The 26669-nt window shown below is 38.9% G+C and overlaps 1 protein-coding gene across 6 annotated transcripts in view; it reads left to right on the forward strand.

Annotated features, from left to right (window-relative positions):
• The window catches only part of FHOD3 (formin homology 2 domain containing 3), a 377077-nt gene that overhangs the window by 55694 nt on the left and 294714 nt on the right, over positions 1–26669 (forward strand). For all 6 annotated transcript variants that reach the window (XM_050970942.1, XM_030230647.2, XM_050970943.1 and 3 more), the window contains exon 3: positions 1029–1093. In XM_050970942.1, the coding sequence (XP_050826899.1) occupies positions 1029–1093 (65 nt within the window). The remainder of the gene's footprint in view (positions 1–1028; positions 1094–26669) is intronic.

Raw genomic sequence — 26669 nt, forward strand, 5'->3', positions numbered from 1 at the left:
CTTGTATGTAGAAGTGGGTCTATGGTTTCTATGACACAAACTAAGCTGCATCCAGTTGTGTTCTACAATCAGTGTGCCCTCATGAGTGTTTTCCCACAATAAATTCACTGAATCACAGAATGGCTGAGTAAGAAGGGACCTCTGGAGGTCATCTGGGCTACCTAGAGCCACTTGCCTTTTTAGTTTCAGAAAAAAGAGGGAGAATACACTGCTGTACAAGCATAAAAGACATTTGGCTTTTCTTACCCTGCCGCCTTCGATCAGGTGAGCAGGTTTGGGTGCAGAGACAAGGTGTTGTCAGTGCCCTCATGCCAGTGTGCAGGTATTGCACCTGGAAATCAAGAACTGTGCTCTTGTCAAGGTTGAAGAAATGCAGCTAAAGGTAATTTGACTGAAAACCAAATGAGGTATTTAGCAGCTAATTAAAATAGTCATTCCATTTAAGCCCAATATGGAACTGAGAGTCAGAGTGGAAAAGGACATCAGTTTTGCCTCTTTGCATGAAAAACATAGCTACTTTTGTGCTTTAAAAACCCATTAGGCTACTTAGGCAGGCAGATCTGTGAAAGTGTCAATGACTTGTTTAACCTTGGATTTTCTTTTAATGCTTAATTATACCTAGCATTAAAGTATTTCTGTGAAAACTAAAATGTGCAGTCATCACTCCATTCTTCGCTAATACAGTTTTCATTGTGGTGGGCTGTCCTTGGCGAGTGTCCAGATGCCTACCCAGCTGCTCTCTTGGTCCCTGTCGTCAGCAAAAGGGAGGGAAAATAGGGTAAGAAAACTTGTTTGAGATAAAAGATGGAGAGATCACCTAACCATTGCTATCATAGTCAAAACAGTCTTGATGAGGAAAATTGATTAATTGCAAATTAAAATGGAAGTGGATTATGAGAAACAAAGACAAAATTTCTAGTGTCTTGCCTTCCTTCCCACCCTTTTTTTCCTAGGCTCAACTTGACTTGTTTACTTCCAGTTCCTCTTCTTCCTCACTATACCTTTATGTACTTTTCTTCTCTTTATAGGAGGGGCAAGAAGCACAGCATAATTCTGAGGACCCAGCTCTCAGTGAGAGTCCATGCCTGCATTGGTAAGTTAAGTTCCGCATGTCTGAAAGAGAAAAAAAACCAGAATTGATTTCCAGGAGGCAAATCTGGGGAGTATGAATCAGACTTGGCTGTGTTCCGAACTTACAGTAATAGTCAATAAATTGATTTTATCATTTTGTTTGTTGCATGCTGAAATTAGGTTGTATTAACCACACTACCCTTAAAGCATGTTAAATATCACAGGGAAGTATAGCATTTGACAGTGATGTCAGATGGTTGGGTGTCTTCGAAGAATCTTCAATTATCTGTCTGGTCACAGCCTTTGTGTGCACCTGAAAACGACTGTGTTCTGGATTGGGAATGGGATCTGAAGAATTGTTGGCTGACAACTATCTGCTATATTTTAATAGCATATAATGTTTACTACTTCACATTTTGCAGACCTTGGCTGCATATTTGTCATTATCACAGTGACAGTGTCTTAAAAACCCTGGTTAAAACAATGCTGTCACAAGGAAAAGTCTAATGAAAGTCATAAAAATGTGCATGTCAAAAGAGCTTTAAGGTTCCATGGAAGAAGGCTGGTGGTCTGGGATGGCATTAATATGTTCTCCAGCATTCTACAGACAGAATGTTTGAACGTCAGTGGCAAAGCTAGTGCTCATGTCCTGGTGACAGTATGACAGATTCTGTGGGCAGCTGGTTTAAAACAAAAAACTAAAAATCTTGTGTGTCTGTGCCACAGTCGTTTTCAGCTTGTCCATAGTAGATTCAACAGTGTGTTAAACAGTATGTTTAACTTGTTGGTCTTGCTTCAAGATATCATAGCTGAAGCCTTGAAATACAGGTATCTTCCTTAAAAGGAAGAAGAGAAAGTCAAAGTTTTGTGTCATTTCCTCAGTGACTTTTGGAGGATTCAGGCTTTGAATACGGCTAAACGTTTTCCCCTGCCCCCAGGATATGTTATGAAGTGGCATTTCTGAGAATTTGAGCTGAGTATAAGCAACCTACAGAATTCCACAAATACCTCTCATTGAGAACAATCTCTAGGCTGCCTTGTGCAGGAAGAGTTTTGCCTCTACTGCCATTAACTTGAGGAAGAACAGTAGAGCAAGCATACGTGTTAAGTGTTAGAGAAGGAACAGAGATGATGCAAAGTAAAACTGATTTTATAAATGTGAGTGAAATTAAGAACAGCTTGGAGAAGATTGTTCTTGTTAGGTCTGGAAATATATTTGGCAAAACAGACCAGTACAGCAAGACAAGATTTGATAAGTTTCCCGGATTGAGGTTTTATAAAAAGAATTTTCATGTAATTTTTTTTTTCTCCAGAGTGCAGCCATCGAGGAATTGGAGCACATAAGGTTCTGAGTGTCGACGTGTGGTTGCATTGTTGTTATCTGTTTTTATTTAAGCTTACTGTGGGCAATTAGCCATATTACTGTGCATGTATCTTAATTGTTCCTGTATGAAAGTGTAATCCCTTGTCAGGTGCTGTTGCTCTCTGGCGGCAGTGATGCATTCAGCAGTGAGTACAGAGGAAGCCAGGCTGCAAAACTTGAGTCCATATTTCAAACTCCTAGAGAAGAGGTGTGCTTGGATATGGGCTTTTGGCTTGGTTCTTTATAGTCAGAAAAGCCAAATGCAAGTTCTGGTTCCAATTTCCATCCCCCCTGCTGAAGTTTAGATTTTTGGGGTAAGTTTTTGTTTCAGCCCCTAGCTTGATGTAATGTAGTTTCTTTTCTCTTATTTTCTTTTTCATTTCTTTTAATATCAAGTTTGTCTTATTTTTTTGGTATGGGATAGTGTGAAAGAGTCAGGGAACATTCTGTGTTTCATAGTACGGTTTGCAGAGCTGTGCCTGGCAGTCAAACCTGTCACAGAATAAGAGGGCTATTTCACTGGCACAGTGGGTACTGTTGGTGTGTATGTGTGCACATCAGCTTCTTGTTAACATCTCTTTTGAAATGCAAGCATTAGGTTTAGATGTTAAAAGGTATGTTACATATTTGGAGTAGAAGCCAGAAGCTATAGGAATCTGAGATTGTGTTACGTGGAGTAAAACTGTCATGCTTTGGATGTTTTCTTTCAGTCTTCACAGTCTCCATGGAAAGCATTGTGGTTAGCAATGTTACTGACTCTGCAAAGTCCCCAACAGGTAGCTAGGGCTGCTTTCTGAGAAGGTGTGGTTTGTTATGTAGTGACCTTTCTGCAGAGCCTCCTGTCATCTTTGTATTCAGAGTTTTACTTTGTTCTTAAGACCTGATAGGTGTAAAGAAATAGCTCTCCTGCCATAAAATCTCCCATTTTAAAGCTGGATCACTATTTTTTTCCTTCTTCCAAACTCATTGTACTTCTAAATTGTGGGAAATAACAGAAGTGTTTATGTTCAGATGTCCAGATAAAGTTTTCCATCGTTAGTGACTTCAGTCTCTGGAGAATTCATTGGGCTTCAATGTTAGAGGATATATTGACTACATCTACTACTGCTGACATTTTTGAGACCTGGGATGACTTAGCAAGTCTCATGTCAAGTAGGGGTAGGGTTTTTGGTTTCAAGCAGAGCAGGGAAGGAATAATACTTAATAACTTGAGTGCAGAAGTTGTGGTATTTTCTACCCTTTTAAATACAAGTCCCTGTTAAGTACCTTAATTTTAATGCATTATTGCTTTCTCTTTTTTTTTTTTTTTAACTCTCAGTTTGAGTTCTTTTCTTATGTACATACTAAGGACTTTCAGCATGAAGGAATAAATTTACTTTTAAGTATTATTCTATTCTCTCATTTTGGCTTAATCCTGATTAAATTATCAGGATTAATTAATACTAATTAATTAGCAAATACTTTTAAGTGGTTTTAATACAAACTTCAGTATTTAGAATGTTTCTTTATATCAAAAGAACATTGCTGAAACCAGTTCTGTTCAGAGAATATAGCTAATTGAAAATTATAGAAGTATTTTTGAACTTGTTGATCTCCAAAGACCTTAGTAGAGTAATATAAAATCATAGAATAGAGAGGGTAGGATGGAACCTAAAAATAATTTAGTTCTAATCTAATGACTAAAAGTCATTTAGTTCTAACCCCCTGCCATGGGCAGTGATGCCATCCACTAGAACAGTTTGCTCAGGGCCTCATCCAAGCTGGCCTCCAACACTTCTAGTGATGGGGCATCTCCAGCTTCTGTGGGCATCCTGTTCCAGTCTCTCACCACTCTCACAGTAAAGAATTTCTTCCTAACTTCTAATTTAAATCTGCCCTCTCTCGGTCTCAAAATCTGCCTTTTGTCCTACCACTAGCCACCCATATATAAAGTTGCTCTTCTTTTTTAAAAGACCCTTTTGATTACTGCAAGGCTGCTATAAGGCCTCCTTGAAGCCTTTTCTTCTCCAGGCTGAAGAGTCCCAGTTCTCTCAGCCTTCACAGGAGAAGTGACCAGAGGGCTGGAGCATCTTTGTACCCTTCAGACCTGTTCTGCCAGGTCCATGTCCTTCCTGTGTTGCGGACCCCAGAGCTGCATGCAGAGCTCCAGTTGGGGTCTCAAAAGGACAGAACAGAGGGGCAGAAGCCCCTCACTCAGCCTTCTGGCCATACTTTTGATGCAGCCCAGAACATGATTGGCCTTCTGGGCTCTGAGTGCTCCTTAAATCAGATAGTGTCAACTGTAGGGTTTTTTTCCCACAAGCTTTCAAATTTGACCTTTTATTCAAATCACATTTATTATGAATTACTACCCTTGTGGGAAAAGTCTTTTTAGTATTTTTGGCAGCCATGTGACTTTGTATTTAGTTGTGTCTTAACATTATTTTAGTTTGTATATATTTAACAATTACAGGGCTCAGCTGAAGCCTCGATAAAGTCTAATGTAAATGAGAATGTAACTATAGAGGGTGAAGACCAACAATGTCAAAAGTTTTAGCCCCTGAAACTAAATGGAAGGCTGTAGTCAGAGCAACATTGTGACAGTTTTAAAGATCTTTTTAGCTCCACTTTTCCTGCAACTGAGGAGGAAAAGGACTCAGTTTAACCATTGGGTCCTTGGTTGGATCAGCTCTGTTTGCAGCTCCTGCTTCATTTGTTTGTTCATTGCTTCATGACTTTTTTCTCAAAATCGGGTGTGATCTCTGAGAGAAAAGGCACCATTTGCTCTCATATATCTGGATGCTGTACTTAGTCCAAGAGAGCCTCCTTCTATTGCTTATTCCTGTGATGTTAAATCAGGAGTGTTGCAATCAGTGCTGAGAATGATGTTTGGGCAGGGATCCATGACAGTGACTTAGAACGATTCTGCCAAAAGAAGTTTGGTGTAAGCTTCAGTTGTTAATACAATGTAATACAAGAAGAATGCAAGTAACAAAAGTTGATGTGATTTGAGTGAATGTATTGACCTGGGATTACTTAGAGTACTGTGGCTTGGAAGGTTAGCAAATGTTGCAAGGAGTATTTTAAATTTTACTACCTTTTTGTGTCAGTTTATTATTAAAAAATCCCCCAAAACCCCAAGCCAAATAAACAAACAAAACCAACCGAAACACACACCCAGGACCCCCAGTTGGTTATTCAAATGCTTTTGCTCTATAAAATTACATTTTTTGTATGGTTAGATCTCTCTCCTATATTTGTGCAAAGTTTTCTTTTATCTGCCAGTAGATTAAAAATAATTTGCATAGATATTTGTGTATATTGCATTTCATAGCTTGATCCAGTGAGGGCCCTAAACAGAGTGCAAGTATATTATTGCAAAAGTCTTGCAAAATGTATAATACAGCTTTGGTATAAGTTGTTATAACCATTTTAAAATCTTGTTCTATTGGCTCTTGCATGTGAGTAGATGCAGAGTTACCTCCACAGTGGATTGTTCCCTACTCTGGGACACCAGTGCTGCCACACTGCACAGTGGGTCTTTTAGCCCCTACTATCAGGGCATCTGTGTTAACCAGCAGTGTTAGCACCAATAACTCAGCCTTTCCACAGAGCTCTTGGGATTATCTGTTTGATATCCCCTTGCTCTTAATATAATTTATGAAATGTAGCCATAAATATTTTCTTGAGCTGTATTGTTCTGGGATACCTGAGGGAAGCTGTAAGCTGGTTGTAACCAGGGGGCTAGCAGAAGCCAGCTGTTTTTATTTGTCCTGTAATAGCTGAACTATGCACCTAGTCCTTTTTTCCATGTACAGTTTTCCCTTCTGTTATCCATTATGTGGACTTGTTTCACATGTTAGAGCAGATATGATTAGATTCTACAACTATTTCTGCATCTTTTGAACCTTCTGGTAGGACTTGCATCAAAAGCACGTGGAGGCATAATGTCCTCCCAAGTGGAACCACTGTGCTTTCATTAAGACAAAATCCCGTCTTGATTCTGTAATTTTACCTGGCCCTTTGTTGCAGAGAAGTTGGGATACATGGACTGATAAGGGGAAAAAACATGGTTTTTCCTTGTAAGAGCATTAAAGCATTGAAAAGTCAGCGTTGTTATGGTTAAAGAACATGTGAAACCATGATGCATTTCATTCTCTTAGAGCAAAGTTGAGCTTGAGCCTACAATCCATGTTCTTGGTACTGACTCACATGAGATGCTTCTCCCTGCAAATATCATTACTCCATTAAATCTTTCTGGAATTTCTGCATTTGCTGAGTGCTGGAGGAGCTTTTTCATGGTCATGGACAATGTGAAGTTCCTCTAGCTCACGCTTGAAAACCTTGGTGCTTTTTTTTTAAAGGGAATAACTTAATGGATTTTAAAATAAACAGCTTGCTTTTGATAAGGGAGTTTCTGAACACACTAAGTAAGAAAAGGAGTTCTACTTAAAAGCTTTACTAAAGGAAGCTTAATTGTAGGACTGTGAGCTGTTCATTTGTGCAAGTAGTGATACATTCCAAAGAAACAGAGGAACTTTGGGTTATTTGAAGGACATTTTACAGTTTTATGTTCAGTGCTAGGCATTCCTAATAGAAAACATTTTCAGTCTGAGAGAGGGAACATGTGGAGAGCATTAGCAGTTCAGTAAAACGTGCAACCAATTCGGATTTAATTTAAAGGGAACAAAAGAGGTGCCTTGAGAATTTGTCGGAAGCGCTGTGGTTTTGCCTTCTTTGCGCTGATGGTAACAGGAGAGAGAGAGAGAGGTGAGTTGAAATTGTTTTATCGAATATCTTCTTAGCATAATTGGGACCAAAAAGACTGTGATTAATGGATTTAATGGTGCTACACAGGGATCTTGCATGCATTATGGATTTGTAATCGTGATACGCTTCCTATGACTCTTGCTGTAACTTGGTTAAAGCCCTGACTTAAATGAAGATAATAAACAACATACTTATTAGATGTAAACTGACATCACACAAATTGAAAAAACCTGAAAAGGAATGCCAGAAATCGGGGGGAGTTTTTTAAGGGCTAGGCTTTTTTTTAATAGAATAATTTCAGTTCTAGTTAAAGCAGTGCACACAGTACTTACTGGGGCCTGCATCCAGATGTGATTTGAGATATCTGGTTCAGCTCTCTTTGAGTGAAATGTGAAATAGCTGCAAAGGCTGTGATAAAAATACCTTTTTCAGCTTTTAGGATTATTTAAATTTTCTTTCCTGAGAATGTGGAACACAGATGCTCTAAGTAAAATCCTCTGGTTCCCAGATCAGATTACTTTGTGAAAAATCTATCCATATAAATAACTTGTGGTTTTGCTTTAAAAATGTACACCTCTATAAATTGAAATGTTAGATTTTTGTTGTACTTCTTGTGCACGTGTTTGGTCAGCCTCTTTTGTGGGCAGGAACCATGGTACTTCCCCATAACCTGTGATTTACCTTCTGCTATCTCACTGAGAAAGCTCTGGGCAGTCCTGTAGGATCTCAGAAGTTGTTTGAGACAAGGGTAGATTTCCAAGATTTGCCCTGCATATTTGGTTTAAGTTACAATACTTAAATAGAGTTTATAGCAAGAAGAGCCAAGAGGCTTTAGAACAGGTAACGGCTCCATTAGCAGTGGCATTTTCATATTGAAGTGGTAAATTCTTGCATTAGATGGCCTTGTTCCAGATTTGAAGGGACATCTCTGGGGCATGATAGTGAGATGCTTTTCTTGTTTCAGGAGGCATTGTTTTAAAATGTAAAAGCATAGCTGTCTCAACTCACACTGTGAAGAGTTGCAGAAATTGAGTGAAATGTGTTTGAATTTCGATATCCTCTTTCTGATTTTTTTTGCCCTACAACTTTCCTATTTTTTGGGGGTTTGTTTTTGTTTGTTTTTGGTTTTGCCATACGTAAAAATCTGCAAGGAAGATGGAATCTATTTTTTCCTCTGAACAGTGAGATTTAAAACAAGTCCTATTTCTAATCAAAATAAACAACAACAAAACTTCCTCAGTCATCTTCAATGGTACTATAAAGGAAACCATCTCTTCATAAAGCCAGAATGGGAAATTAGTCTGATACTTTGCTTCCCACTGCCTAACAGAAGTCCGTTTAGACTTGTTTCAGATTTTTTTTTCTTAAAGTACTTATAAAGTATCATATTATTGATAAGGAAATTTTTGTAAGTGGATTTTTCTACTGCAATCTAAACATATCATCTTGAAGATTAAAAAAAAATCAGTACAAAAATTTAAACACTTTATAGCTGCTCATAATGGACTCCTTTGGAAAAAAAAAGGTAATAACAGTTGTATCTGTTTTAATGAGATCAGTGCTATTGATAGCACACCAATAGCTGTTGATAGTTTTCATATAGTTTCCCTTTTTGGCTATTTGCATTTCCCACATACATTATAGATATTTTTATTGACAGACAAGGCAGTTCTTCCTCATATGGTCTGTATTCAGACTTTTAACTAATTTTGCTGTAGACTGGAGTACAGCATGTTCAAGCCCTTAATTAGAGGGGGAAAAGGTTCATATGAAATATCTTCAAATAAATTAGCATTACACTTGGAAAAGAACAGAATTATTTGTTTCCTGCCTCCATGTAAACCTGCTCTATACATAAGATATAAACCAAACAAGTGAATTGGATTCACATTAGTTCTCTTGAAACAGTCCAGCACACTCTCATGTTTTCAGCTTTACCCTGTAGAAGAGTAAAACTGAATTAAGGGCATAAACTATGGAAGCAAAATTAGAAGCTGTTACTTAAAAGCTGTGGGTTTGGATAGGAAATGTTGGTATTTCCATGTGATGTTGTTTTCAGCCCAACTTCTGATCTAGCTTTGTTTGTAAGGAACCCTGAGGGTTGCTGATTTTGCTGAAGTGGAATTAGGCTAAATGTAGTTCCATCCTCTCTGAGGTGTTGCAAGATGCATGACCTGCACATGTAGTGTAATTAAAGGGAAGAAGGGTGTTAGTTCATAAAACAGGGAATCATGCTAGGAAGTAAGCTTCTCTTCTCTTCAAAATTAAGCATTACATGTAAGCTTTGGATGCCTTATGATAGTTTATTTCATATTAGCTTAAAAAAGAAAAAGGTGGGCATATGATTGAAATGCAGGGTCAGGAGATGCATGTGTGAACATTGTCGGACTGATTATGTTTGAAAATGGCATACTCAGAATGTGCAAACTGATGATCAAAGATGCTTCAAGCAAATGCCACTTGCCAGCTTTTTGAGAACTTGCTGCAAGTCCAGGTATATAAGTATTGTACTTTAGACCAGGGCTATGTTGTTTCACTTGTTATACTTACTGAAAGGAAGGTTAAGTTTTGTTAGCATTTGAAGATCTCGCTGTGGAAGATGATATAAAATGCATGTGGTTTCATAATGCTGTTCAACTGATTTTTCATATGGTTTAATAACTTTCTTTCCCACAATGATATGTAATGATAAATGCACTATCTCATAATTCAGCAGTCAAGAAATAGTTGCTCTCTGTTGTTGGTTTTCATTATGGCATTCAAGTAGTGTGTATTGTTCTTTCCTTGCCTTCAGCTATTCTATTCCTCTTTCATTTATATTCTTTTCATCTTTTTCATGTGCAGCTGCTTTTATTTCTGTAGAAATTAAGATGATTTAATTTGTAAATTGTGTGCTTCTCAGTTTATTTCTTTCATGGAAGAAATACTTGAAAGATTGAGGAGCTTTATTTAAATAGGTGGCAGAGCACCCTGATGTAATATATGTTGTTTTCTCTAAGACTCTCCAGTAAGATATGCCAAATCAACCCATTTTTAAGAATTAAGTGTTTACTATTCATGAAAAATATTGCGACAGTACCTCTGGAAGCATTTAGATGAAATTTTTATTTTGGTCTCAGAACATGCAATGGTCAGATGTGTTCATGAATGGTGGAAGAAGCACCACTCATTTTCAGAATGGTTTTTGTACTTGTACGAGCTTGATGAAATTCAGGAAATCATTGTATCTCTGTCTGGAAACGGGGAAGAGAGAGATGGCAGTATTTAATTTGGAATATTATGCAATGTGGAAAATTAGCTTTATTTCAGAACTTTTCATGTCTTCAAGTGTTTTTAAGTATGAGCTGTCCTTTTTGTGGGTGTGGGTGTTTTGTTTGTAGGGGAGGGGAGAGTTTGTTTGGTTTTGGTGTTGTTTTTGGTTGGCTGGTTAAATGGTTTCCTTGTGTTTTTCCTGTGCAGCATCTGTATTTTAATAATGATAACATCTTCTTTAAGGCTTTCTTTTCCTGCTTATGACTCAATAAGGCACATAAAAATTTAGGCTACGAAGAGGTAAAGTTACAACCTCCTTATTTAGAACCCCAGCAGTTACTGTGGCTGAACAGCATGCTATTGTAAGATGTAGGATGTCATAAGCTGTGTCAATTCATATTTAGCAGTTTGAGATAAGTCTGGTATGTATGAAGTTATATATCAGGTTTCTTTTAACCTTTCAGGCATTAAATATTTAGCTCTGGTCTTTCTATTAAAACATGAAGAGGAGTATGTTGGTAAACTCTTTACTTAATAAAACTCTTTACTTAAACTCTTTCTGCAGGTTTATTTCTCCCTGTGGCTATAAGGTTTATACATCAGCTTTAATGGCCAGAATGTCTAAAAACTGGAATATCCAGTCAACTTGTTTCTGTACTGGGGAGTGAAATATAAATGTTGGATGTCTTCCTTATTTCTTCCCATAATCCTAAATTGAGATTCAATGGACACTTAAAAGCCTGTTCAGAATCAAATGGCTGTGGAGACATTTGCTTTCTCCTTTGACTTTGTGTAAAATAAAGCTGAGAGTGTGGAAGGGTTCTCGTCAGGTTGGGCATGGGAGGAGTCTTGGGACTGATCTCACCTGTGCCCATGAGCTGGGGGCTTTCCTCAGCCCTTTCAACAGTAGGGCTTATTCTGCAATGGGTGGGGGCTGCATGAGCTGTTTTGGGCTGGGAGAGTGGTGGTGATGCTGGCAGGATGGCAGCCACCTGTGACTGCCTTTCTGCTTCTTGCTGCTCAGAGCATGCATGAGTGGTTCTTTGTAACTGCATCACAAATACATCAGGAGGCTTCCTTACCTTTTTTTCCCCCTGTCTTGTTACACTGAAATTCTTGGTGTTGCACTTAGGAAAAGCTTGCCATAGAAAGCATGGGTATGTTTGCATGAAAGGTCTAGCACCATAAGTAACTAACCAAAAAACCTGTTTCAAATCCCTCACAAGAAAGTTCTGCTGTGTTATTCTCTTCAACAGCAGTATATTACAGCTTAGTAATTTTTATTAGTACCAATATATTAAAACTCACAGTACATTTAAAATACTTTGGAACCAGAAAGAGTGGCTGAGTGAATAAAATCCACCCCTGTGTCTTTGCTGGAATAGCCAGGTACTACTGCAGTATTCTCAGGGGTGCTGTAACCTGGGAAAAGGGCACTACAGGGATACTCTGAACAGCTCCTTAAAGCCTTGGCTGTGAGCACATGCTGTGCTTTTGACACAAGGTGAGTACAGGTGATGAATAACAAGCACCTATAGCTACCCTAGACAACACACTCTGGAACCAGTGACTGACTGTCCTGGATTTTCACCCTGAGGTTAGTGATCTGCATGTTGCTGTCACCATGGTCTTCCTGTTTTATATTGTGTACTGCTGCTGTTGTGTGTGGTCTTCCCTTCTATACAGTGCATGTTTAAAGCTGACATTCTGTCATTTGCAGGTCTTTACTAGGACTTTGGGAGGAGTTTTTCTAACCCAACAGCTGTGATATTGAATCTTTTTGGTTTAAGCCACTAAAATGCATAAAATTTGGTACCAACTAGCAGGACCTAAAGGACCATCTTTGACTTGGCAGTACCTTGGGGTGCTGGGTACTGTTTCCAGCTGGCCCCTGGGGATGCTTATTCGGAAGGCAGGAAGTGGGAGCAGTTCAAATACAGAAATTCCCAGTTTCTAAATTTTTCAGTAGGAAAAGATAAAAAAAAGAAGCTAAACAAGAAAATCGCAGGTGTTATGCAGAAAAAGCATTTCTGTGATTGTATCTGTTTTGTGAAGACTGAGAACCTTTTGTCTTAGTCTTGAAAATAAAACCAAAAACCCATAAAAAATTATCACCCAGGCCTCAAGAGAACTGTCCAAATGCATCAAGGAAACAGCATGGATTTAGTTCTTCCCTCATTTCTTTGAATCAGGAAAGCAGTAAGACCTTTGCAAGCCTTTTTTCAGCTGCCAGGTTGCTTTAAGTTATCAGGCAGAGTTATTCTTTCTCATATTGCTTAAATTGGTTTTAACTATGTAGGAAAAACCTGTTTCTAGGTGAAGGTTTACTGCTGTTTCACTGTCAGGGTTTCTCTTGTTGTCAGCCTCCCAGTGATGCCAGGCATGCTGCTTGGCTGCTGCATCAGCCACTGGGCCTCCTCTGTTGTGGGGAGCAGACCCAGCCCAGAGAGCACACCAGAGCATCTCAGTTATGGTCCTGCCCTGAATTGCTCTTGCTCCATTGACCATAAAGGGAGCAGATCTGGGAGACGAATTGCCTGGTTGAGAGGAACGCATGTGGTCCATTGCCTATTTCTGGTTTCTGTCTTCTGAGTCCCTGATAGTCTCAAATGATCCCAGCTTTTTGCTGAAGTTTGGTTCCTTGCCAAGCTCTCAATATAGTTACACTGATTTCTTTTTCCTAGATCCTGTCAGAATCTAATACATAATTTGTGTATGTAAATTTGGAATAACTTGCTGGAATAACTCCTCCGAAGTTTCACTGGAAAGTAAGTAAGGGTAGGATTCAGAGATTCAGGCTGTGAGTTACCTCCATTGGCTCTAAGGCCCATTATATGAAATCAAGTGGAGGTGGAGTCTGCTCTGCATGTGTAGTGAAAGCTTGGCTAAGACTGAGACAGAAATTATCAACGTTGGTGCACAAGACTTTCTGGGCAAACCCTTGCCCCAAAAGGTGGTTTGGTGTTACAGTTGGTCCATTCTACCTTTATGAAAACCCCGTCTTGCACTCAAATGAGATGGTGCTTTTTGACAACTTGTACCAGCCAGTTTCTCAGGGATCAGATGTGCTGGTACCTGCCTTCCCAGGAGAAGGGGAAAGTTAAAGAGTTTTACTCTGGTCTTTCTGACATGACTGCCTTCCGAGGAAGCAAGGAACTTTCCATGTTGCAGAGCCTGCTTGTTATGTGCCAAGCTGTGAATGCTTAAAAAGGGAATTTCTTTTCATTTTGTGTCTCTCCTATTGCTGCCAAAGAGTAACTTCCTGGCGTTGCCTGCTCCTCTAATGTGCCTGATGCCCTGCAGCTGGCAGTTTCCGGAGGCGGCTGCCTGCCTGTGCGTCCTGCTGACAAATGGGTCGGTGCCAGGTGGTCAGGCAGCCCCAGCCTGCTGCCTGTCCTGCCTCTGAGGGTCAACTCAGCTGTACTTCGGCATTCAGCACCCAGCTGGAAAGATCTTTTTTGTGTTTCCAAAGAATAAAAAGGAGGAGAGAGTAATTTTGTGGGCTGTAGCTGTACCTGCCTTCTCCCCACTGAAAAAACAAGGGATCTGTTTTCAGGGCAGCTAAATGTCCTAGGCATCTAAATGAGATACCTTATCAGAGGTGGCTGTGGCACATGTCAGCATTCACCCTTTTTACCCTGTCTTGTTGGTAGATAGTGAAATTGTGACTTACACCTGTCAATTCTGCCTTCTTGATATGACAGCCAGCGTTATAGTGCCCTAACTACGTCCTGGTGACCTCTTCAAATCTGTCTGTACTGTTGCTGTTCATGTGCTTGCATATGCATGACAACATTGTTTCTAATTTTTTCTTTATTTCTTACCTCATTTATAGTACATGAAATGTGTTACAACCTCAGTACTTCTTATCAGGTTAGCTTGTTTTCTCCAGGAAGAAAAACAGTAGCACGGTTTGGCTGAAGAGCCCAAATTCCTATCTGCCTACCCTTTCTTTTCATGAATACTTTGGGGGTTTAAGTAACATCAGAATTATGCAGGGAACCTCTTATATTTACTTGCCTCAGCCTCTCATTTCAGAATAAAAGTAGCTGTTGTGGATGGAGCATTTGCTTGCAGATGTGTGTTTGTCATTTTGAGCACCATATCCAATTTGAAGTTGAGTGTTTTAGTGTTACGAGGAAGTTTCTTGGCTGGTGTAAATTCCTTCAGCATTCACCCCTGCCTTTGTCTGTCCAAAGCAGTGGCCTGAGCAGCTGGGTCCCTCTCTTTGTGTTGGTCTAGTGCTTTTTCAGTAATCCCATGGTCCTCAAGGGGAAGTGGGAAGTGTGTGTGCAACTGAGAACTTGGCATCTTCCCCTGAACCTGAGGCTCCCAAAGCACTTCCTCATGCTTGAAAAAGCAGGTTAGTTTGCTTGTGGCTTTCAGGGGTTTTAATCAGCCTGAACAAAACACACGCTGGGGACAAGGTGATGTTCATGTTCTGTAGATTTCTCACATGTGCCCAAGTGACTGGATTAGTTTTTCCCTTATGAAGTAATTGGGATTATGTTTCTCAGGCTCATTTCTTTGACAATCTTGGTCAAATATAAGGAGATAAAATTTCTTGAAAAAATGGGTTTTCCTGAGAATGGTAATTTCTTTTCAGTTTTGATTTGTGAGACTTTCATTAAAGATGTGTTAGTGAATAGCCCAGTTTTCTCCATCTTATGTTTATTGTTCCATGTTCTCTTGATTTTTGTAGCTGCCTGGTACTTTGGCTGCTCTGAACTGCACAAGTAGGAAGGCCATATTTTGCTTCTTATGTTCACAGAAAATGAATGAGCACCTCTGGACAGCTGCAAAACAAATGCTGGTTAGAAACACTTGGTTCTCTGCTTTCAGCTCTGGAAAATTCCAGCCTGGATTCTTTTGTTTTTTTTTTTTTTGGTGAAGCCTTTCTTTAAGTGTACTTTCTCTCTGATCATCTCCTGAAACCTGAATACTGTTTCCTTTTGTAGCTGAATCACATGTGCAGTAGGAAAAATTTTAGTGTCTCTTACTTGGGGACAGATGTGCAGATAGAAGACAAGTCTACAGGCAGGATCTGTGGGAGCAGTCCTTGTGAGGTAAAAGCATAAAACCTTATTCTGTTTTCTTAAGGGAAACCACTTTGTAATCCCTAGGAACCAAGTAGAAAGAATAATACCATATCCAGCCCTTGCAACACAGGTTTGCATATTTGGAAAACTAAGCAGGTAATAATGTTGTGGTAAATTACTCCAGCATCCTCAGGAAGCAGTTATTTGTAGGAAGGTTGTGAATGCATGGTCCTGCTGTTGTGCTTTGTAAAAATAAAATAGGCTTGCAAGCACATACTGTGAAGGTGATTGTTTTATTTTGTACACAATTATTTTACGACATTATTTGGATTATTCCCAATGGATAAATTCTGATTTATTTTCATCTTCCCTCTTAAAAAGGGTGGGCAAGCATTAAGTGATTTACAAAGGGGCTGTGTAAGAAAATGGCCTTTGCTGGATCAGATCAAAGCTTCATCTAGGCCAGTTCCCCAATCCTGCTTCTCTTTGCAACAGCTAGTTTGAGTTGTTGAAGTGAAGAATATAAAGAAGAGTGACGGTGTTTCACCAGACTGTTCTCCATCCTCTGGCAGTTTTGTGCTTCAGGGACTCAAAGGTGGTATTTTCAAGGTGCTGTCTATGAAGTTTGCCATCCTCTGTAGATTTTTCTTCTGGGAACCTTCTCAGCTACATTTGAGACATCCTTCATAGTTTTAGTGTATATACAATATCACAAGCATGAGGTCAAACAATTAAACTGCAGCTGGGTGAAAGAGAGATTTTTTCGTTTGAGGTTTTTTTTTGTTTGTTTTTTTCTTTCTTTTTTTTTTTTTGTTAGTTGATTAGTTGATTTTGTTGGGTTTTGTTCTGGTTCTCTGTTTGGTTTTTTTTTTTTGTTTTTTTTTTTTTTTTTTGTGGGTTTTTGGTTTTTTTTTTTTTTTTTTTTTTTTACTTGGAAGTTCCCTGTAGCTATATTGGAAAAGGAGTTTGCTAATCACCTTCAGCCTTCTGCTGAAAGCTTGGTAGCTATCTTGCTCAGTTATTTGTCCACACTCTCACCAGATCATCTCTTTAAGGAGTGGAAATCCCCATAAAGGATGGGAAAGGCCTGTAAAGTATTTAGGAATGGTCTGGGTGTCCAGTGCAATAGGCTCCAGTGCAAACGGGACTGTCTTTGCTGTGTTATGCTTCCCTAAAATATTTCAAGAGTTACTTACTGTGGCAAAGTTGACTAATAGCAAAACTGGAAGAGCCAGAGCAGTATGTATAATGTTCGAGACTAAGGATCTCGCTTGCAATTGCTATTGAAAATGTGAGTATACAATTTCTTTAAATGGTACTTTAATGATTCTTTCTTCTTTATGTTCCTTTTAAAATAATTCCAAAGATCATTTTGTTCTGGAGAAGCTAAAAAGCAATGTTGCTACAGAACTATATGATGTGAGCAGCTTCTTAGTGATAAAATTCAATTCAAGGCCATCACTATATATGGAGGGTTTGTATGATTTTAAAACCTCACTAAAATACCCACATAACCCCCAACCAAACAACCCAAAGTCAAAAAAACCCACACCAAATATGTAACACTGCTGTGCATTGAATTTCATCTGTCTCTTTTATTACCCAGTAAGAATTGGGTATTCCTTTATCATTTCTTCACAGCTGAAACTCTTACCTTCTTTGTTCATTCCACTCAAACGTTTCTCCCTTTCCATGTAATGTTTTTGTTCACGTTTTTTGTGATCATGGTAATCAGCACAGGGCCTGTTCATCAGATCGGTTCACTAGACCCTATATTAAAATTTTCTAAATATAAATGGGATATAATTTTAGCTCTGAAGTTTCTGAGGAGTTAACAAAGATCTGAGCTTGCCCTAATACATCTCTTCTGATGTGGAAATGGAGGTGTACCCTGATGCATGTTTATGTGTATTGATGGAGCTAGAACTAACCCTTGTGTTCATTGTTCCAGGATGGGCTTGTCTTGACTTGAATGTGATTAATCACCACACATCTGGTTTTCATTCTAATCAAAATGTATCTAATACCTCTTTTTGCTTGCTCATCACTGATTTTTCATGAGTCCATAACAAACTCAAGAAAAAGGTTTGCTGTGTTTGGCTGAAATTTAAGATCATTTGGGTAAAATTACTTGTATATCACCAGTAAATTTTAATTAATGTTTTTTAGTAAGAATAATGACTATATGTTGATGGAAGACAGGTCTTTGCTTTATGAGCTCATTACCTTATCAAAAATAACACCATTCCTCTATCACTGTAGCTTCCCCTCTACCTACTGAACTGCCAAAGATACAGTGCTAGTAGGGGTTTTTTTCTCTTCTCCCTCATGATGGTACTTTCATAAGGCTTGAATGCAAGAATTTTGTGCAGACATTTGCTGAGGAAGTTTTCATGTTTGGAAAGGTCCTGCAATTTGTTTAGCCTATTGATGACTTTTAATAATTGGGGTTTAAGAAGGGTCAGTGTGACCACTAATATCATGCCTTGTGCACACATGGGAAGCAAAATTAAATACAAGAATAGCTTTCTACCTCCTGGTCAGTTTGGTGATTTGGGGGAGCTGGAGGACCCTGTATGTATTGAGGATTAGCTAAATTCAGGTTGTGGTTTCCAAGCGGGACTTTTCTACCTCCTGCCCCTCCACCACATTTTGCCATCCTCTCAGTCCTACCAGTGCCTCTGCTAGACTGTGTTCCTTGCTGGATCCACCAGAATTGAGTGGGATTCCTGGGAATAATCACAGTCTGTGTCCTGGCACAAGAGGGGGATGGACTTCAAACACAGTGCTAAAAGATGTTTATACATTCCTCAATTTTAACCAAAAAATATGAGCATCCTGTTTAAAAAAACAGAATGTTTTTCAGGTAGGTGCTACATTTCAGAGGATTAAGAAAAAGCAGTCTGCATCACCTGTTCAAACTGGGAATGAATTATCCAAACCAGTAAAATGTTCTGTTGAGGAAACTTGCTCCTTCTCCTGCTTTATACCTAACATGTTTTAAATCTCCTGATCTCCTTGTCCTCCTGTTATCTTCACTGTCTGAACAGATTTTTCCCATTTCAAGCCAGAAACAGTTGCATTAATTTCTGCTGAAGCTCTGGGACATTACCTTATCTTGAAATCAGTCCCTGTATTTGTCAAGTACCCATTATTTGAAGATCTGTTTTGGGTTTTTTTTTTCTTCCCTTTCTGCTTTGCAGTGTCTTAGAGTTGTGCACTTCAGTCACTGGTGCTTGTTCACCAGCAAGAAATGTGCTGATGACTTCAGTTTTATTACTTGGTTGCTCAGTCATTGTGAATTCCCATTTGATATGGGTTAAAAATCCTAAAGCTTTGCAGTCTGTTTGCATGTGTAAATCTGACCCACAGTGGCAAAGTTAAGGGGTTCTGAGGGCAATTATTGCTGAGCAGGGAAGGCAGCTGATACACCCTGTGTACAGAGAAGATCAGTTTGCCACAGAAACTCAAAAAATGTCTGCAAATCTGCTATCTGTTTATCAGAAATTTAAAGCAGCTCATGAGGTAAAAGCATTGCTTTCCACAAGGAAAAAAGAATCCTCTGCTGCTTTAGTTTTTATGCACAAGAGTGTTTATGGATGTTAATTTGAAAATTTGTGCATGGTTTCAAAACTGTGTGCCATAAAGAATGTGCTTTGGGAAATCACTGCTTTTTTGCACTGATCTGTATTAAAGTTGGTTTACTACATCACATCTAGTAAAAATCACTTTAGACAAGTTTGGTTTTTTTTGCTAGTCTCTGTGAAAGGATTTAAGACTGGCAGAGGCATCCTCTGAGAGCAGTACTCTGCTATCCCACATTTCATAATCTCCTCTATAAAATTCCTTCTAAATATACAGACTTTGCAACAGCCACTCTTTTTGCTTTCAGTTTCATCTACAGAGTTCTACGTTCCCCCTGTAGATCTGGGATAAAAGTGAATTTCTCCTAGGCCTGCAGCCCAAGATATAATTACTGCTGATCTGACTTGGCATCCAAAGTTTGGGAATAGCTGAGTGTGCTGAATCAGATCTTCAGCCTGTGCAAACTAATTCTTTTGGTAGTCAGCTGAGAAGCCGGTACAGCCTGCATGTCATTTCTGTCATGTGTAGATGTGAAATACTTCTGCTGACCTTTGTTGTTGCTCTGTAGATTTTGGGTTCAAAGCAGCAAGGAGCTTCCAAGGTGGAATCTGAGAGTGGAATAAAATTAAGATAAACACAGTTGTGGTAGAGATCAGCAGTCAAAGATTAATTATGGTCTCCTGCTCAAATTTCAGATTGAACATTTCTGTACAGCAGCAGTTCTCCTTTAGGGATTCTGTAGAATTTGTTTTATGCTGAGTATATTTTCATTGCATTGATTTTAATTAATTTTAACAGAGTGTTGTATGTGGCATGTGTTCCTTGAATATTGACAACTTAGAAGTTCTGGACAAATGTCTAGAGTAGTGGGAAGGAAGAGACTAAGAGTATGTCCATGTGAGTCTTGAGTTTCTGAACCAAAGCAATTTCTCTTGAGCGAATTATGACACGGATTGGTGCTGGATGCTGCTGTGCTGCATACCCTGCAGGTTTTTAAAGGAGCAGCTGTGAAGGCAGTTAAATTCACTGAACTTTCTCTGGGATTGCCATAGGTAGTTTGCACAAAAAGGAAATTTGAGGATATAGAAATACTGTTGAGGCTACTAAGCTAACTCAAGGAGATAAAATGTGACCAACTCACCCTTTCCTCCCTTCCTAAGGGAATGCCATCTTCTGAGGATAAAGAATGTCCAAGTGGTGTGTATTTATGTTGCAGTGGTTTTGGTCACCTTCATATCCAAATGGAACACTTGAATTTCCTTACTGCTTTAGGAAAAAAATGATAGTGTTACTGAGGAAGTTTTCAGTGCTGCTGTGAACAGATACCTGGGTTCAAATGAAGCTGAGTTAATTCAATACAGGCTCACTCCTAGAGGATAGGTCAGTTGAGCAGAGGTACAATACTGCTGCAACAGACAGAGAGAACGGCTTGGGAAAGAGATTGAGACAGAGTAAGGTAATTAGAGCAGGTGACAAATGCATTGCATGACACTACATACATGACTAGGGCTAGAATCAACAGCAACCTTCCTTGGAGGTCTTTGGCTGTAACACCAAAAGGAAGGAGTATAAAAGTAGAAACAGAGCATTATTTCTATTATGATTTATTTTATACGCTTACATGCAAGGTACTTTCCAAATACTTGAAAAGGATAATCTCTGCTTCAAAGCATTCATTTTTTGACTACAGAAATGTAGAAAGGTATATGTAGTTTAAATGCCTAATTTCCCATCCAAAAAATACTTACAACAGTTAAGGTTAAGAGTTAAACTTTCAAAAGTTAGGAACTGCGAAATTTCAGTAGATTTCAAAGCTTTTATTATGAACTTTTTTATCTGAGTATCTTTTCTTGGCCATGCATACTGTAGAAGAAGAAAAGGCTGCTTATGGAGTTTAGCTTCTGCTACTTCAGACAACTGTGTGCATTAGATGTTGGGTGAGAAGGACCTTTGCATACCATAGGTCCTGGCACACTTCTCACCATTTTGCAGGCAATTAAAGGCAGAGTGAAGTACTGACAGATGTAATCACAGCCTAGAAGTGATGGTGGGCAGTGCATTTCCCAGATGTGATTTTTTCCTTAATTAAGCATGGCATAGAAGTCTTAGAGTTGTGTTCAGTTTGGAGAAAGGCTCTTGTCAAATTCTGCTGTGTGGCATTGAGGGCTGAGTGCCGGGTTTCTGGGGAGACTTAGGTGAATCTGTGTCGTGGACTTCTTGGCACAGCTGGAACTGCCCTAATGGATGGCATGGGAAGGTTGAGGTTTTCTGTGGGAACTCATATTTTGCCTGTGGTTTTCTCAGTTATTTGCAGGCATCAGAAATATGTTGACATTGAAAAACTCAAATTTAACTTGAGTTGCTGGAGGGAATATGTTTTAGAAACCACCAAGTTTTTCTGTTTCGGTAGTTAGATTTTCTAGCTACTGGTAGAGGAGAAAAGGAGCAGAGAAAAGTTTCTTTCTTCCATGACTGAACCGTTTTTCCCTTTCTTATCTTTCTTTGACTGCCTCTTTGCCTCCCAGGAGGGAGAGAAGAGGGGACAGGCAGCAGACCAGATGGCTAAAGTTTGGCAAAAAAAAAAAAATAAACAGTGAAAAGTAGGGTCTTAAAAAAACAAGCATTAGGCAATATTATCAAGTGGCAAAGCTTACCAGACTCACTTGTAGCTAACCTGCTGAAGATGTTCTGGGGCCGAAGTGTCACTCACAGGATGCTAAGGATGACTGATAAAACAGCTGCTTCTTCTATCAACATGTAGGTCTAGGGAGAAAATTCTCATAAAATAACAATTTAACAAGTGTAATTTTAACTTTCTTACATTTCTGTAACTGAAAAAAAGATGTCTTAAACAGTGCACTGTTGAACCCTTCCCCTCCTCTCCTTTTTTTTAGGACAGTAGTTACCAAAAGCTGTAAATTATCCCACTGAGTATAAAGACTGTGCAAGAAAACCTTTAGCACGAGCATACACTTTTGAGTTCTCTCTGAGTCAACCCCCAAGACCACATCCAACTGTTTGAATATCTTTCCAAAAGGAAGTTATTGCCAAGGAGGTCTTGTGGAGGTAAACCATGTGTGACTGCCAGTACCTCCAGCAGGAACCTAATTGCAGGAAAAGTGCCACGTCAAAACATAAGTCTCTTGGTTGCCAAGCATTGGATTGTGCACTTTCTTGTTCTGTTTGCAGCTCTAGGTGGCCATTGTATGGGTTAAGTGTTACCTCAGAGGTTCAATTCAGGTTAACCTCATTTATTTTCTTTTCCTTCTCCATTCCCTGTCACTTCTCCCCTGTTAAATTCACAGTTTACAGGATTATAGAAATCTGTTTCTTCTTTTTATTGATACACAAAAAATTGGCAGTCAAAATACTCTACAGTTCAATCAAAATAAACGAATAAATAAATAAATAAATGGCCTTCTTTTTGTACAGCAAACCAGACAGGAGTGGCAATTCAGTGTATTTCAAATATAATTTGTGTGTTTCTTAATTAGCTTTTCTAGACATGGCTACAACCTTGGGAAGGTGAGAGGCTTTATTATTATTTGAAATAAAAATGAGTGAAATTGTGTATGTGATCCCAGAATTAAATGCAAATGGATAATATTGCTAAGGATTTTGCAATCTAAATTTTATCTAGTTGTATCACTTCAATAATTTTTGTTGTATGATGACTTTGTGTATTCAGGTTTTAGCAGCTCACTGGATCATTGTATCTCATTGCATCTCTTCACTATTACCACTTTCCAAGAAATGTACGCAGCCATGTGTATCCTGTTTTAATTTGAAATGCCTTATAGAGCCTTTCAAAGAACTGTTTTCTGTGAAAGTCTTAAATAAGAGGCTGAGAGAATGCAAAGTAGTGCATTGCAAACTGATGGTTACAGGTGTTACACGGACCATTTACTCCTCCAAAGCTTGATTTTCCCTGTTAAGGCCAACTTTTTGTGGCTGTCCTGACAGTTCTGTGTTCTGCAGCCTCTTTATGCTGGCTCCTTGCTTCTGCTGTGGGCTGAATGGAAAATGCTCTGGAAGAGCAGTTATCCTCCAGGGGCTGGGGTGAGTAAAGATTTTTTAAAGAGCTGGACTGGAGCTTTGAAACGTTGCTGTGACCGGAGTGGCAATCTGTAGGAGGTTGGTTTTGTGTATGGCAGGTAGTGTGTGTCCTGCTGTGTGCTGAGCTGCCACTTCTCCTCCTCCTCCTTGGCGTCTGTATCCCAGAGGCAGAGTTTGTTATGCCACCTTACTACTCAGTGTCCTCTTGGACCACCAGGACAGCAGGAGTACAGTCAATCTGGCTGGCACACAAGTTTCTGCTGTTGTCTCCAAGCAGTTATGTTTCCTTGCCCCTGTTATTTCTGTCTTAACAGCTTAAAGAAAAACAAATAAAAATTCAAGCTCCACAGGACAGGGGATCCCCAAGCTCTATTTATAAAAGCTTCTTACTCAACTTCACAGTACTGTGCAGCAGCTGCATAGTGAAGCTGCTATGCTAAATACACTTTGACTACAGTATTATAAATTTAGTTCCTTTGGCTGCAGGATACAATGGTGTTGGATCATGTTTTGGGGATCAGATAGAAAATTCAAAGTCACTGAGGTAGTATTTTTGTTAATCCACCTTCAGGAAGGATTGTGATATTTAAAAAGAGATCACCTGTTAAAAAGAGAGACGTACACAGTTATGTGTACATCCGTGTTCAGCATTATGAAAAGTATTGTACTCCTGTTTTCAGAAGGGGACAGCAATGAAAGAAGTTAGTAAGTGAGGACATCAGTTAAATCTCAGTATTTGAAGGAGAACAGGTCATTGCCTCTTATTTTTTTGTCATTCTCTAGAAGCAAGGGACACTTGAGATTTTTCTCTTGAGATGAGCAAGTTCAGCTCCTTGAGAGATTCTTCTAGAAGAAAGAGGCAGTGACATTACTGTTTGATTTTATTGCTCTGTTTCTTTAGGTTATTTATTTTTAAAAGCTTAATGCGTATAAATTTTAAAAGACCTTTTTTTACCGTAAGAGAAACTGATAGCTAAAACTAAGAAATAAGTAACTTTGTTATAGAATCTGCATTGCTACCTATCAACTCATTATCTTGTACATCATATTTTATAAAATCTGTTGATTTGTTCATTTCATAACTCTGACAAACTTTATGATAGATCACTAGACCCTTACACCGGGTAAAGATTTCTCTACATTTTCTGAAATAGTTTGTTCTTTTCTAAAGAGACCAAAGAGCTTGCTACTCATTCAAAATCAACAAGTTTCTGAATTTGCAGTGGCTCTATACTGGTGTGCCACAGCAATGCAACAGTTCTGTAAATATTCAACAGGTAAATTCTCTAAAGTTTTGTGGAAATACTTTTTGTTGATCCACACATCAGGCACCCTAATTATCTGCTAATTCTGTTACTAAAGTTGAAGAGAGTCCTGTTATAGCTAAATTGCTTGTTCCCTTACTAGCTTTTCAGATTAGTGAAATACATCCTGGATTTGAGTGAGCAGAAGTAAATAGATAAATTTTTTTTTTTTTCCTTCAAAACCCTTTTAGTTTCTTTGTTTTTGGATAGCAAATGTAGGTGATCAGATTTCATTCCTTGCTGAAGCAGTTTGATGGGTACTAGTAGGCTGAGGTGTCTGTTGAAGGAAATCAAGATCTCTGAGTATATGGAGCCAAGTTAAGGTGGAGGAAAGTTCAATTACAGCTAAAGTTGGATGCAGCAGTGGTGTTGTCTTATATTTTCTTTTCTAACAGGCTTGTTCTTTGTCACCACTCACAAGCCTATACATAGAACAGCTGCCATGAGGGTTAGCAGATTGTTCAGGTGGTCAGCATACAAAAGAGAATTGTTTTCTTCTTTGCTGTTAACAGTTCCTGAAACCCACCAGGTACAACTTCTCTCAAAGCTCAAAAGGACATGGAATATCCAATAAGAGAGCTTCCACTTAGCAGTTTTAACAAAGAATTGAGGAAAGATAGAAAAAGATTTAAAACCCAGCATCAACATCTGTCCTTACATTCCTGACCTGAAGTTAGCACAGTGCTTCATTTGCAGGAGCAGAGCTCTGCACAAATTTCAATTTTGAATATCATGTCATCCTTTGGGGCAAAGAGACCTTCAAGTGTTGCCAGTGATGGATGAAGACAGACTGTGTGGTGGCTGAGATTGTGCATAGGCTATTGGGAGTGGTGGGGACAGTCTGCATCCCTAGATCTCCCTCTGTCCTGTGCCTCAGGCCACATGCAGGAGGTGTGCAGGCTGAAATCTCTCTGTGGGGGTGAAGTGAGGACAGTAGGTCTGAAGGGCTTTTTTCAAGTAGAAAGCAGGGATGATTCTTGTTTTCTGATGCACAGTGGGGTAGTGACAGGGAAAGGTCCCACTCCTGGTGAGTTGACAAGCACTTGTCTACCAGTATCTTCTGGCTGAGCACAGGAGGGATGCATGGGCAGCCCTCAGCAACAGAAGGGTTTTTCATTTCGTTTTCTTTCTTTAAGTCAATATGTTGGGCTGTGTCCTTCAGTTGTTAATTGTGTACTGAATTGTTGAGAATATTTATTTCCTGTAGCGTCAGCATTGCACTTAGTTACATTGCTTATTCCATAATACATATTTTGACTTTTGTCTTTAACATATTAGTAACTAAGTAGTAAAATGTAGCTTAAATTTTAAGCTATTACTGAATGCTAGAGTTTTGTCAGAGGGGTGGCATTGTCATTACAGCTCCCAGTAATACGTAGTACAAAATTGGCCTTGCTGAGATTTGTTCTTTCTGTAGCAGTGACTGATCTCTCTTGGATTGGGTCTCCTCTTGTTCCACTGGTGAAAATGGGAACAGGCATAGCATTCTGTGGTAAGGGGAAACATGTAGTCCGTGCTGCTTAACTTCTGAGTCCTAGAGAGGTTAGGGCAAAAAAAGGCATCTGTAGGCTTTCTGTAGTGCAGAAACTTTGTAAGCCCCTGTTGCTTAGAGATTCTTGAGCTTGTGCACATTATTTAAACATCTATATTTAAACACTAATACTATCCCTGATCATTGTTTGTAATGACTATTTCATCAGTTGCTAATTTTACTGTACAGGAAACTGTCCTATTCATAAAATGATAGCACAGTTTGAACAATGGATTTTTTTTATGCATACTGCAGTATAATTAGTTTTGATTTGTCATGTAACTGTTGTGAGAGTAGATTCTTTCATTGATTCTGATAGTACTAGTTTTTTGTTAGATTTATTTAAAATACTAATTCATGATTTTGTAAACTTTGAGGCAGTTTGGCCTACTCTATTTTGAGATGTGTCAATAATTCTGGAGAGTATCTAAGTGGGAGATTTTATTTACAGTATGTATGTGTTAAGATGTTCTTAAGATGTTCTTTTAAAAATCTGGATTTTTTTAGTCCTGACTCCTACTTGATCATAAATGTATCTCTAGAATCAAGATTCTAGTTACACGCAAATCAATATGTAATTTAGTGAGGTATGATCAGATGTTGACACTGATATGATTGGTGTTGGAGGCCTCTAATTCTTTACTATATGTACAACTCAGAGTCTTCAAATTGCATTTAGTTGGCCTTTGGACGCTCCCACTCTCGTATATGTGTCACTC

Source organism: Serinus canaria, chromosome 2, assembly GCF_022539315.1.
Source record: "Serinus canaria isolate serCan28SL12 chromosome 2, serCan2020, whole genome shotgun sequence".
NCBI lineage: Eukaryota > Metazoa > Chordata > Aves > Passeriformes > Fringillidae > Serinus > Serinus canaria.